This window comes from Dermacentor variabilis, chromosome 3, assembly GCF_050947875.1.
Source record: "Dermacentor variabilis isolate Ectoservices chromosome 3, ASM5094787v1, whole genome shotgun sequence".
Classification (NCBI taxonomy): domain Eukaryota; kingdom Metazoa; phylum Arthropoda; class Arachnida; order Ixodida; family Ixodidae; genus Dermacentor; species Dermacentor variabilis.
In genome coordinates, this window is record NC_134570.1 from 12363802 (window position 1) to 12376282 (window position 12481).

At 47.1% G+C, this 12481-nt stretch overlaps 1 protein-coding gene across 27 annotated transcripts in view; it reads right to left on the reverse strand.

Annotated features, from left to right (window-relative positions):
• The window catches only part of trol (terribly reduced optic lobes), a 623238-nt gene that overhangs the window by 341595 nt on the left and 269162 nt on the right, over positions 1–12481 (reverse strand). For all 27 annotated transcript variants that reach the window (XM_075684186.1, XM_075684204.1, XM_075684193.1 and 24 more), the window contains exon 3: positions 5134–5487. In XM_075684186.1, the coding sequence (XP_075540301.1) occupies positions 5134–5487 (354 nt within the window). The remainder of the gene's footprint in view (positions 1–5133; positions 5488–12481) is intronic.

Genomic DNA, 12481 nt, shown 5'->3' on the forward strand with positions numbered 1-12481 from the left:
ATTATTACGCACGAAGTCAACAACAATACAACAACATATCCTAGACGAAGATTGAAACAAACTGGAAGGGAAAGCGGCATTAAATTACATGCGAAAAATAACAGCCGAATCTTTCCAAGGCAATGACGAGGTTGTACCTGAAAAAAAAAAAAAAAAAGAGCAGGAAAGAGAACCTGATGAAAAAGGAGTTCGTGCTGACAAATTTCAACTGGAAGAAACCCGAAGAGAAAATTCCTAAGAGCACAGCCACATGGCCAGACGAGGTTCCCGTTAGGCTGATTAATGAACTAGGACCAAAAAGTAAGGAAGCTCTGGTGAAAGCAGTGGAAAAAGCTTTAAAAGAGACAAATACTAGACAGTTGGCGATAAAGTGGAATGAATTTAATTTATAAAGGTAAGGGGGAGAAAGAATTCACTCGTATAGACCGTTGACAATTACATCGGTAATATACAGGCTAGCAATGCAGGCAATCAAATTAAAGTTGCGAGCGGGGGCAGAGAATGATATTTCGGGAGAACTTAAGAATGGCTTCAGAATAGGTAGGCGTTTGGATGATAACTTCTTTGTTCTTACTCAGTGTATTGAAATATCAAAAGCAGAAAGCAGGCCGTTATATGTGGCCTTTATAGACATTGCAGGAGCCTATGACAACGTAGACGGCAACATTTTGGGGAATATTCTGAAAGGGGAAGGCTTAGGTGACGATTGCCTGCAGCTTTTGAGAGTGATTTACCTAGAAAATACCGGTTGCATTGAATGGGAAGGAGTGAGGAGAAAGTTGATATCAACAAGGGACTGAAGCAGGGGTGCCCTTTATCCCCACTGCTGTTTATGATGTACATTGTGAGGATGGCGAGGGCATTAGAAGGAAGTAATATAGTGTTTAACCTCGCATACAGACAGGCGCGTACATTAGCAGAGCAGCAGCTTCCAGGATTATTTTATGCAGACGACATTGTGTTGTTAGCTAACAAGCAAAGTGATTTGCAACGTCCAGCTAATATTTGTGGACAGAAAGGCGAGAATTTAGGTTTGAAATTTAGCGCTAGAAAGTCAGGTTTTATGCTATTCAATGAAAACAGTGAACAGACAGTGGCGTTACAGGGCCAGGAAATACCAGGGGTAAGAAAATATGTATGCCTTGGTATATGGATAAACGAAGGCAATAGATATATGGAAGCACATAAACCACAACAGTAAAGAGGAAGAGAAACGCAGCCATAATGAAGCACAGAGCGATATGGGGATACAATGGGTACGAGGTTTTCCGAGGTATGTGGAAAGGTGTAATGGTTCCAGGACTTACTTTTGGAAATGCGGTTGTTTGCGTTAAATCAGGGGTACAATTTAGGCACCACTGGCATCCTTGAAACCCTTGGATTCAGCGAGAGCAGGGGTAAAGTAAACATGTCCGCAATAGAGCTTAGTAAGAGGTGATTGGAAGATTGGTGGAAAAAAATGCAGGAAAACGACCAAGAACGGAGACGTGCAAAAACAGTTTACAACAAGGGGTAAGAAAATTTTGTTATGGGAATTCATAGTGAGTTTTTTTTGTTTTTTAACATAGGTAGCACTTTAGGCAACATAATAACAAGAGCTTGGTGGCGATACCCCCGTACCAAAGGGTGCTCATCCATCCACCCATCCGCGGCAGCGCCGTTCGGGGGAAAGAAAGGAAGAGAATCAGAAAGCTCGCCTTCTAGCATAGCGTTCGCTGCCAGTGTTTCCTGTTGAAGATTAAGGTTGCATAAGCTGCAATTGCAGGGATGCGGCAACTGTGTGGCCGGTCTGTACACAGTGTTTCACGTAACTTCAACCAAAGATTAAAAGAAGTGGTTAACCGCAGCTGAATGAAACCAACGACAAATGATTTGAAGTGATGTGGCGCTCCTTAGGGTATTCTTTAAATTCCGTATGATTAGCTCATTAACTAAGATCAATTATGCAAATATTTAATAACTTTGCGGCCAAGCGCGTTTTCTTACTTTGCGAAGGGGATTCAGAAACGACCGATCCACATTGTTGTGGCAAAGCACTTGCTGCGTGGTGGTGACTTTTTCGTCGCTTAAAGAAAGCCCGCGAAATATCAAATAAAACCACGTGACTGCGCTGTCGTATTGCAGCTCTCTCAACAGTGCCTCGAGAGAAACAGCCGTGCGCGTGGACCGTGGCGAAGCGAGCGGTCGCGGCTCTGGGCATCGGCTTCACAGCATCGTTGACGGTGGCACGCGCACAGGAAGCGCCGTCATCCATGATTAGCGATAGGCTAATCAGGGACGGCTAAATTATAACTTTCTACAATGCAACCTTTGTCAAATCAGGTGTCCCTCAAGGTTCAGTAATAGATCCGCTTTGATATTTAATATATATTCGTGACGTAGCATTAAGTATTAATTCGACAGTTGACGTTTGTGCCGATGATTGTGTAATTTACAGAGAGCTAGCTAGCCCTAACGACGTCAGAACTTTGGAATCCGACTTTAATAAACTAATAGAATGATGCTGCAAATGGAAGATGCTAATTAATAAAGGTCAAACACTTGAACTTGGCTTCTGTCTCAAAGTCTCAACGAATTACCTGCATATTAAACGATAGCACAGTAAACTCGGTAACAGCGGTTAAGTACTTGGGCGTCTTCATAAATTCTAGTTTAACATGAAGTGACGAAACAGAATATATACCAACAAAAGCGCAAAAGCAACTTGGCTTATACCTGGCCGACAGGGACACCAGGCTTCAAGCGCACAATTTCCTCCCACGTTCTTCAGTAACATGCATCAGTCCTTCGGCACCCCTACCGGGCCACCACCCTTGGCGAGCGGCGCGACTCGTCCCACTCGCGATGTTCACGCGTTTCGCCTCCGAAGGAAACAGCGTGCCGCCACTCGCAGTGCGCAGAAAAACAAACAAAATTCGCCAGATCATCTTTTTACGCGCACCGCACAACAACAGCTCATTTGCCCGTTCGCAAATTTTACGGCCCCCTCATACTTCACATAACATCTATCATGCCTACAAAGTTGATCCTATATCTTCGCCCGGACAGAAAAGTACAAGAATTCGCCTTTAACCTTATGAATAAAAGAATGGAATGAATTACCCTCCAAAATTGCCACGGTAGGACAGTCTTCTTTATTTCATTTAGCATTGTTAACGTATCGAGAATCCTTACACTTTCAGCAACAAAACTCTCTCCTAGAGCACTTATTCGCATCTGCTGTTTAGTTCTTTGTTGATTGTGCATTTTTGTAAGAATATTTAAATTGTTACGATGTTTGACTTGCTGCACCAAAGTGCTTTATTAACCACCTGCAGCGCTCGTTCGTGTGTAATAAGTGTACTGCTCTATGTCCCCATACGCAATGCACCTTGTGGGCCCTTAGGGTAAACGAACAAAAAGCGCCGCGCGTCGAGGCGATGCGGTGATCAGTGCGATGACTAAATATACTTCGAAACGAAAACACTATAGAGCTGCGCTTAAATTCCGCATTAGGGAGTATTGTAATCGTCGGTGAATATATATATTTTTTTTGTAGTCGACTGGCAGCAGTAGTAAGCAACATATCCATGGTCCCTTTGGCTGAAGAAGCGCGCGCATCTTGTAGAACACGAAAAATAAAAAATAAAGACGAAGACCATTTAGGATTAGGTAGCGAAATTCAGAGAAACTGCAATGTGGTATACCTTTTTTGTTACCTTCCACCTACCCGAGGAAAAAAAATAACGGGGTAATCGTCTTGCTTGCTCCGAACAGATTATAATATTTTCTCTAACATCGCTATTCACACAAAGAAACGTTTTAAGAATGAAAGCGTAGAAGGTAATGTCGTTGGTTTCGAGAGTAAACAGCACGTGATCGAGAGAGAGACGAGAGACGGCAAAATCCTTGAACAAATCATCTACACACATCATGGACTTTCGTTGATGCCAACCACCTTTTTCATCCAGCGCAGCATGGCTTCAGGAAAGGTTTTTCCTGCGGAACTCAGCTTCATTCACGACCTGCATGTAAACTTTAACTTCCAGACTGACGCCATCTTCCTAGATTTCGCCAAAGCTTTTGACAAAGTTCCTCATGAGCGTCTACTACTAAAACTTTCCGCGTTACATTTTAATACCAATGTCTTAGCATGGATTAAATAATTCTGAAGTAACCGCTCTCAATCAGTCTTAGTCAACAAACATAACTCTACCCCTTCTAACCTCAGGCGTCCCTTAAGGGTCCGTCCTTGGTCCACTTCCATTTCTAATTTACATTAATGACCTACTAATGCATGCTCCTTCTAACATCTGTAAGTTCGCAGACGATTTCGTAATTTATCGTAAAATTAACGTTTCCGATAACACGTGTCTTCAAAACGACCTGCGAAGTGCACAAGAATGGTGTAACTTTTGGCTAATAGAACTAAGCCCTAACAAATGTAAGACTCCTTCCGCCGCCGTAGAAATCCACTTGTTTTCTCAAACCAAATACCTGATGTCAACCTCGAACTAGTTCCTTCCTACAAATATCTCGGAGTAACCCTTTGTAGTGATTTAACCTGGGCAATGCAAATTACGAACATCATTTCATCTGATAACAAAACACTCGGGTTTTTAAAAGACCATTTGCGCCACGCTCGAAGAAATATAAAATTAATAGCCTATCTGCCTCTAGTCAGGACGAAGTTAGAATACGCTTTCCCCTTTGGAACCCGCATCTAGAGATCTCATCAATCAACTCGAATCGTTTCAAAAATCGAGCTACAATATTTAGTCATTCGAAGTACTCTTGCGACGTGAGCATATCGGCACTGAAAACAGAATTCGGCCTATCACTGCTAGTCTGCCCCTTTTTTCACACGTTCTTTCGCAGCTCACCCGGCAAGCCACCGTACACACATTCACCAGCAACAAGTCGCGGCCCGCGTACGCGCACCGTCACTTTTTCGTCTTGATTCCTTTTTCGCGCCGCAGCAGACTGGAACGGTCTTTCTAACGAAATCACAGTCATAACCTGTCCCAGGTTTTTGAACACCGTAACAAATTACCTTGCACTGTAATAAAAAGATGGCTTTCAATTTTTTTTATGTATGCACCGAGCCCTTATGTAATAGCCCTTCAATGGGGTCTTGAAGGAAACGAGACTCACCGCCAAGCTGAGTGAACGTGGACTCCGAACCGGAGACGTGAAACCTGCCGATGCGACCGCTGTCGAGGACGGAGCGGATGGCGCTCTGCAAGGCCCGGGGATCGGCGCGAGGAAGCTTGACGTCGCACGTGACGGTGAGCGCACCGGTCTCGGGGGCCGGCGCGAACCGCAGGACATCGACGGAGGCCACGTTGTGCGGGGGCCGCAGGTGGCGCGCCAGGGCGCGGCCGAGCGAAAGCTGCAATTCCGCGCTGAGCTGCGTGAAGGCCTCGCTGTCCTTGCGCACCAAGTTCGTGTCGAACGGCTCGTTAAGGATGCGCAAGGAGCTCCGGAACATGGCCGAGGATCCGGCGGCTGCGTCCGAGAGGCGAAATTACTTGGCCGCACGAAATGACGCACGACAACGGAACACCAAGAATAAACGACCATGGAAAATCATACTGTCATATGGTGGTAGTAAACTATACATTACACAGAAAAAAACCACAGCGGCATTTATGATACCACTACGATAATATACAAGTTACAGCAAGGCCCATAAACCCATGTATAATAGCGGCGTTCAGCCGAACAGTGTAACGCATCGTCTGCAAGCAACTCCGAGTTTATTTCGCGAGGAGGGGGAATAGGCTCGCTCATTCCTAAATTTGCGTTGCGCAGAATGTTCACGAGTACGCATATCATGTACAATTTATGTACGCTCTCACGATTCACAAGGAACGTTTACCATTCGGGCGTCCAGGTTGGCAGCCTCCAAATGCCGAGGTACAATCTACGCAATTAATGAAGTTGCGTTAACTAATGCGCTCGAGCATTTCAAAGCCCATCCTCTACATTGTAGCCGGACACTAAAATCGAACGAAAACGTTGTGGGAGCAACTTCCCCGGCTCTTCGAATGCGGATCGGAAAAAGCATTCGAGACGCCGATCGCACCACACCCCGCCTTTCGCCCCGCCACACATCCCAGCAGAAGGCCCGATTTTCAGCTGTGCCCCTCTTTTGCAGACGCCAAGCCAGGCGGCTTCAATGCCAAAAACATCGCTGCGGGCGACGGGACGGTCGTATGCAGCACGCCGTGCCAACACGCCGCAGGAAGCGCGCCGCAGTAGCCACGACGGTTGTGTTGCTGCAAGCGGTCTTATTCCGGCAGTTAGTGCTCCAAAACGATCGAATGTGCTAGCAATATAAGGAGAGGCGCTGCATGCATAGGTGCTGAATGCGTATGCGATATCACGTTGTATTGACGTTGAAGAACAGTGAAAACTGAATTACGAAACTGCTTATTGAGCGAACCTGCAGCCAGAGAACAGGTTACACTCAAAGCACAACGACTGTAGCGACCACAGTCGGCGATCGTCGAAATTGATCCGCGGGTCAGGCGCATCGGCTTTTATACATGGATCGTCAAACGCCCCAGCGTAACCGCAGCCGCCCGCGTATCTACCACGAAGTACTACAGAATTCGTGTCGCGCATGCAATCATGCTACGCAAGGTTTGGTGACAACAGACAACTGACAGAAGCGTCGATACCTTTCGAGAAACTTCCGATTCATGCAGGCGCGTCATGCGCCAAGCGAAAGCGTTTAACATTTGTTAGCCGGTGAAAAGCGGTCACTGGACAAAGTGCACGTCGATATGCAGCTGTATGTGTCCGTGCGGAAGCTGACGGCACGCCCGCATTTGGTGCGCTCGAGAATAGCTACATGAAGGCACGAGGTCGGTACTTATCGGACGGGTCCCACCCTAAGCCGCCGCCTAAGTATATGTAAACCCGGGCGGTGCCCACGCACGCATCGGTGAGCAGCGTTGCACGGGACGGAACTCAGGAGAAGGGTCCTCGGGGCTCTCAGCGCGACCTTGCACAATCGAGGCTTCTTTCCTGAACACGTAACGTGTATGAGTCTGTAGCTAAATGAAGAGATGCGTTTCGCGAACACATACGGAGCCTAACCGCGGAGGTTAGCGCAGAGACAAGGCGGCAAACATGCGCGTATTCAGGCGTCATCGTCTCAAGCGGTCATGTGAGGACGCGAGAAAATTCAGGTCCAATCTTGAACGGACGGGTGTGCCGCCGCTGCCAAGGTTTTGGCATCATTTCTTCATTGCAGCAGCAAAACAGTATAGCTCGTGCTGCATTTTTCTAGTAGCTGTTTTTAACTTTTATGTTGTGTCAGGAAAGCTGATAAATATATTTAAAAATTTTGTGGTAACTTCAAAAAACTAACTTTTTCACTAGAACAGATTACTGTGTCAATATCAGTAACATTTTATCATGAAGAGGACACCGGGTTATAGCAGATGGTAAAACCATATTAAGCCGACAGCACTCCTGAAGTGGGGTGGCAATAACTTACGCAGCGTGAAAAGTATCTTCCGCGGCCGCGATCTAACTTAATGGAACCATTTATTGGGGTGCTTCACAAAAGAACAAGCTTATCAGACGATGCAACACCAGACCATGGACAATGTGGAGGAACAATTTAGGATTCACCAATGACTATTGCTGGACGCTTCTCAGGTTTCAACGGAACTGCGTAAATGTTTGCGGAAAGTTGCGGACGAGGCTGAGCCCTACGTGGTTCTTAAAATGTGGAAAAATTTTTGCATAAGCAAGACGGATTTTTATTTATAGGTTAATTAAAATTTAAAGCGAGCAGAAACGTTAAGGAACGCTATGCTATACATTGGATAACTATGTGGAGAGTTTCGAAAAGAACCGGTGCATTAATGAACTTTGCTATCTCGACATGGGTTTGAACACTCGTTTAGGTTGAGTTCATGCTGCGGAACGAGTATAACATTTGTGTGGAATCAACAGGATAAACTATACATAAGCCAGACAAGGTTTTCGGAACTGTCGCACAGATTTGTCATTAAAGAACTTATCAGAAGTGCTGAATTGGATCGGTTGGTGAATGATTAAAAAAATATCAGCACCCTTCCACTCTGAAGGATGTGTATGTGGGACCCTTAATGGCGAACTGCACCTCCGCCACGGGTCGGCCCGGCATGGCACCATCGTCGGCATCGGCCCACGTATGGGGAGCGCTTGCTTCCCCTCCGCCGTGGGTCGGCCCATCATGGCGCTATCTCCGGGATGGGCCCACGTATGGGGAGTTTTCTGCTTACGACACGAAAATTTCCTTGGACGGTATACAGCGTCGCTGTAAAATGACTGGTCAAAAATTTTGGCATGCAGAACGCTGTCTGCCGTTTCATTTTCTTTGCCATTATCTTTGCGCTACTACTGATCTTAAAAATCAGTGTGCGACTGTCTGCAGCAACTTGTCTTCAGCTGACAGCGTTTCATTAAGCGAGGACAATGGGCGTTCGGGTCACGGAAAACAATTCCGGCAGTTTTATCGAAGCCTCGAAGCTTCGACAGGCGTAGAAATTCTCCGCAGCGTGTCGGTTTGATCACGGTCGTGCGCAGCTTCGATGCGACGAGCCAAAACTAACTTCACCGAGAATGCGCCGCTTACAACGATCGCCACGGCGGCAACTGAGCTGCACCGAGCGATCGCTTGAAGGAACTGCGCTTGATGCAGGAGCGACAGAAACGACTACACCTTCGTCGACTCGCCCCAACAGTGCACAAGAATTATACTTTATGCGGGCGTATCGGCAAAAATTCTGATTTAATGCGTGCGCCGTTGTCAGAATCCAGGACGCTGTCAGACAGCCAGACATTGCCGCAACAATTATCAGGGTAACCGTTACACACATGTAACGTGCCTGGGGAAGGAAATATTTTACGTGTGCCTATCCTGAATGTCAGCACTGCGCGTATATTTAAAACACATATGCGCGTGTTCGGTCACTATTCAGTTGTTCGTGATGGTGATGGCATGTTTTGTGGCGCAAGGGTCTGTTCTTCGTATAAATAGTTCAATGTTTTCCTAGGAAGCCAACGAACTATCAACAAGGACAACATAGGAGAAATTACTTGTACTTATTGAATTACACAAATGATCAATTAACTAAAATATTTCATTTAATCATCCTTATGCGCCCGCATCCCATACCCCCGTATGCCACGAGACATTAACCCTTGCATTAAAAAAATTCGCTGAAATGAAAATGGATGAAAAAACTGGCCGCAGGTGGGAAACGATTCGACGTCTTCGCATTACACGCTTTATTTTCATTAATAACGTGGGCATTTGGGTGGTATGGAAGATTGGCAACTTACTTCACAGCAGATTCGCATGACTGCAGGTATGCTTTTTGTCTTGTAACATCATTATTACTTATTTCACATTAAATTGAATCTGAAAATGAAAGTTAAAAAAAATAAAAGAAACATGGAACGTCGCGCAGGAGGTTTTCGCCACACTGCACAGAATCTTGCAACAAAGCCTGCTTTAGGTGGCCCCAACCTTCCGGCCGCACAAGTGTCGAATTAAACAGGCGCAAGTGCTGATGTAAAAACGTACGCTTCATACAGCTAATCTACGAAACGTGTGCAGACTTGCTTAAAACCAGGTTTGCAGACGTCACTAAACGGCTGCGACAACCACCACCGACATGCGCCATGCCTTTGTCAAATGCTATGCCGCGCCTTACGCTGCGGTTCTGATAGTGACACTAAAGACTCCGTCGATGGCGAATCAGAATGCTGTGCATTGCCCAATGCGCTGCAACTTGTGGCATACCACAGGAACTCTCTAAACAGCCTGTAGACAGCCTAGCGGTCGCACACGACGTAGTCCGTATGCCTTAGGCAAGGGATACCTCGCGTTAGCCATAAAGCAAAGCGAGCCACTAGCTTGTGTTGATTACTCAATGGCACTATTTACGTTCAAAGAAATGTTATTTGCAATATTTCAGCTATACCGAAGCGCCCTTATAAGCAGCCGACTATACTTATCAGGACGTGGAGAAAGATACGCGTCGTGTCAACAGGCAGAACCGGGAGATAATCGGAATGGAAGGCTCGAAACTGAAAACACGTGTTTTCTCGCTGAGCGCCACGCAGATGCTAAATAAACTGCAACGCGTATTATACTGAAAATAGAAAGCATAGTTTGGCAGTCTTTCTTTAAAATTATTTCCCAAGAACATTGCGGGGCTGCATGCAAGTTCTTTTCCGAAGGAAAGAAAAAAATTCCATGTTCGAGGAGCAACGAGAAGAGCCCGCGGACTGTGCATTCATCGAGATTAAATGGGTGCATCAAAACAGCATAAAAATAGCGGACACGCCTTTCACTGCTAGGTGGAGCTGCGCGTGCCTCCGGCGTCGATTACATTGAAGGGTAATACACATTTCACACCAAGACGCGTCGCTTGCGCGAAAAATTGTTAGTGCGGCTCTTCGCTGGTTCAACCGAAATATTTGGAAAAACGGGAGAACCTCATCCGTAAAAAAGTAACTAGGGTGCACGGTATAATGTATCTGCAATGGCGCGTTAAACCGCAGCCGTGGCCTGGTTGTAGAGCGCCCGCCTCGGCTGTGGGTTCGATTCCCACCGCCGCCGGGCACCCACTGGTTCTCAAACGGGCACAGGTGTATCTCGTCTTGACATTTGGCTTTCTTCAGGGGTGAGACTTTGGGAAAAGGCACTTGCGCCCTGAATTACCATCGAAACGCTCGCGAGCACAGAAAAAAAGAAAGGAGGTTTGGGCCACTCCTATAGCGGCACTTTTTCATGTGGCAGCCCACGTGCACGTATTGAGGATGGCGACAACCTTCCGGTTGGCGACAAATCCCCCGCCCCTCCATCTCATCGCCTCCCCCGCCCTTTCCAAGCGTTGAGGTCCCACAATGCCAACGCTGCGGTGACTGAGGCCGTGACTTGAAAGTTCGGCGGCAAGTTCTAAGAGCAAAAACTTGGACATTATTCAAGCTGTTCTTTTTTTAAAGTATGGGGCTTTACGTGCCAAAACCACTTCGATTATGAGGCACGCCGTAGTGGAGGACTCTGGAAATTGTGACCACCCGGGGTTCTTTAAAGTGCACCTAAATCTAAGTACACGGGTGTTTTCACATTTCGCCCCCATCGAAATGCGGCGGCCATGGCAGAGATTCGATGCCGCGATCTCGTGCTCAGCAGCCCAACGCCATAGCCACTGAGCAACCACGGCGGGTTATTCAAGCCGGTTTCGAAGCAACCTTGTGCAAGGCAGCGTCGAGTTCGGAGAGCCCAGGAACACGCCGCATTAATATTTGGCACATGTTTTACACCTGCTCCATAGCATTTGCACCCGGCAAGTTCAAATTTTGGCGCGTGTAGCTCACGTGCTGCGCACATGAGGCTGGCTACGAGCGATACTCCAAGCTGCAACTTCCAGCAGCCGGAAGTGTTTGATTTCCACACGACCGTGCAGTCAGCCTCATTAAATTGTCTCCATTTTTAGAGGGGGCATGTTAGAGGACATGTAATAATGTAGGTGATAATTAACGGGCCTAATGGCCTGTGAACGAATTACGCCAAAGTTGCTTTGTTCGACTGTGCCGGGAGGAGGTACAGCATTCAACAGCTGACTATGTCCCAAGCTTTTACCACGGTCAGAACCAAAGAAAAACGAAAGTAAAAGCGGGGCGTAACTGTATACCTACAAGGTGAGCTCATTAAATGCCGTCGCGCGCTGCGTGCGGCGTGTGCTCAGTTCTTCGCCTACGAGGCAGGAGCGCAAGAAGCTCCTCCCCTCGACAGTGCATTGAGAAAAGAAATGACCAGTCTGCCGACCGAGACATTTGCATGCGAGGCAAGAACGCGCTCGAAGGTAACACGCGAGAAGGGCGCCGACCTCCATCTCGCCAGGGGCCCACGCAGCGACTGGCGCGCGCACCGAGCGAATGCCGACGCTGGAACGTGCGCCTGGCACGAGTCTCAGGGGCGGCACCTTGAACCCGCAAATTTAATGTCGGCTGCCAAATGCCGCTTTCGCCGCTGCCGACAGTGAACGTTTGCCCCGACGATTACGACGCGGTATTTTCATGTCGCTTGAAAGAGGCGTTTCCAGGCCGCTTCTGACCGGGATCAGCCCCACAACAGACTATTCGTCGACTTATCTCGAACCTTGACGCAGACGCCATCTGGGGTCGAGTGAAGGAAGTGCAGTCTGAAAATGCCCCCACCCTGTTCGTGCCCCCTTTGACAAAACAAGAAAAAGACTCAATTGTTTTTTTTTATATTTTGTTGTCAATTTATAACTTCTTTGAACACTAAAGAAGGACAACACTGAACTTTGCCCATTGTTTTATGTCCGCTGGCGGTAACTGATGGTTCTACGTTGTCCCCGATGACCAGGGTAATAATTTTCGGAGCGATTAACACGGTGCGTGAGGAAATAGAACTGGTGGTCTATTGAACAAAGTTATATTGTCACTCGTTTACGTGTTA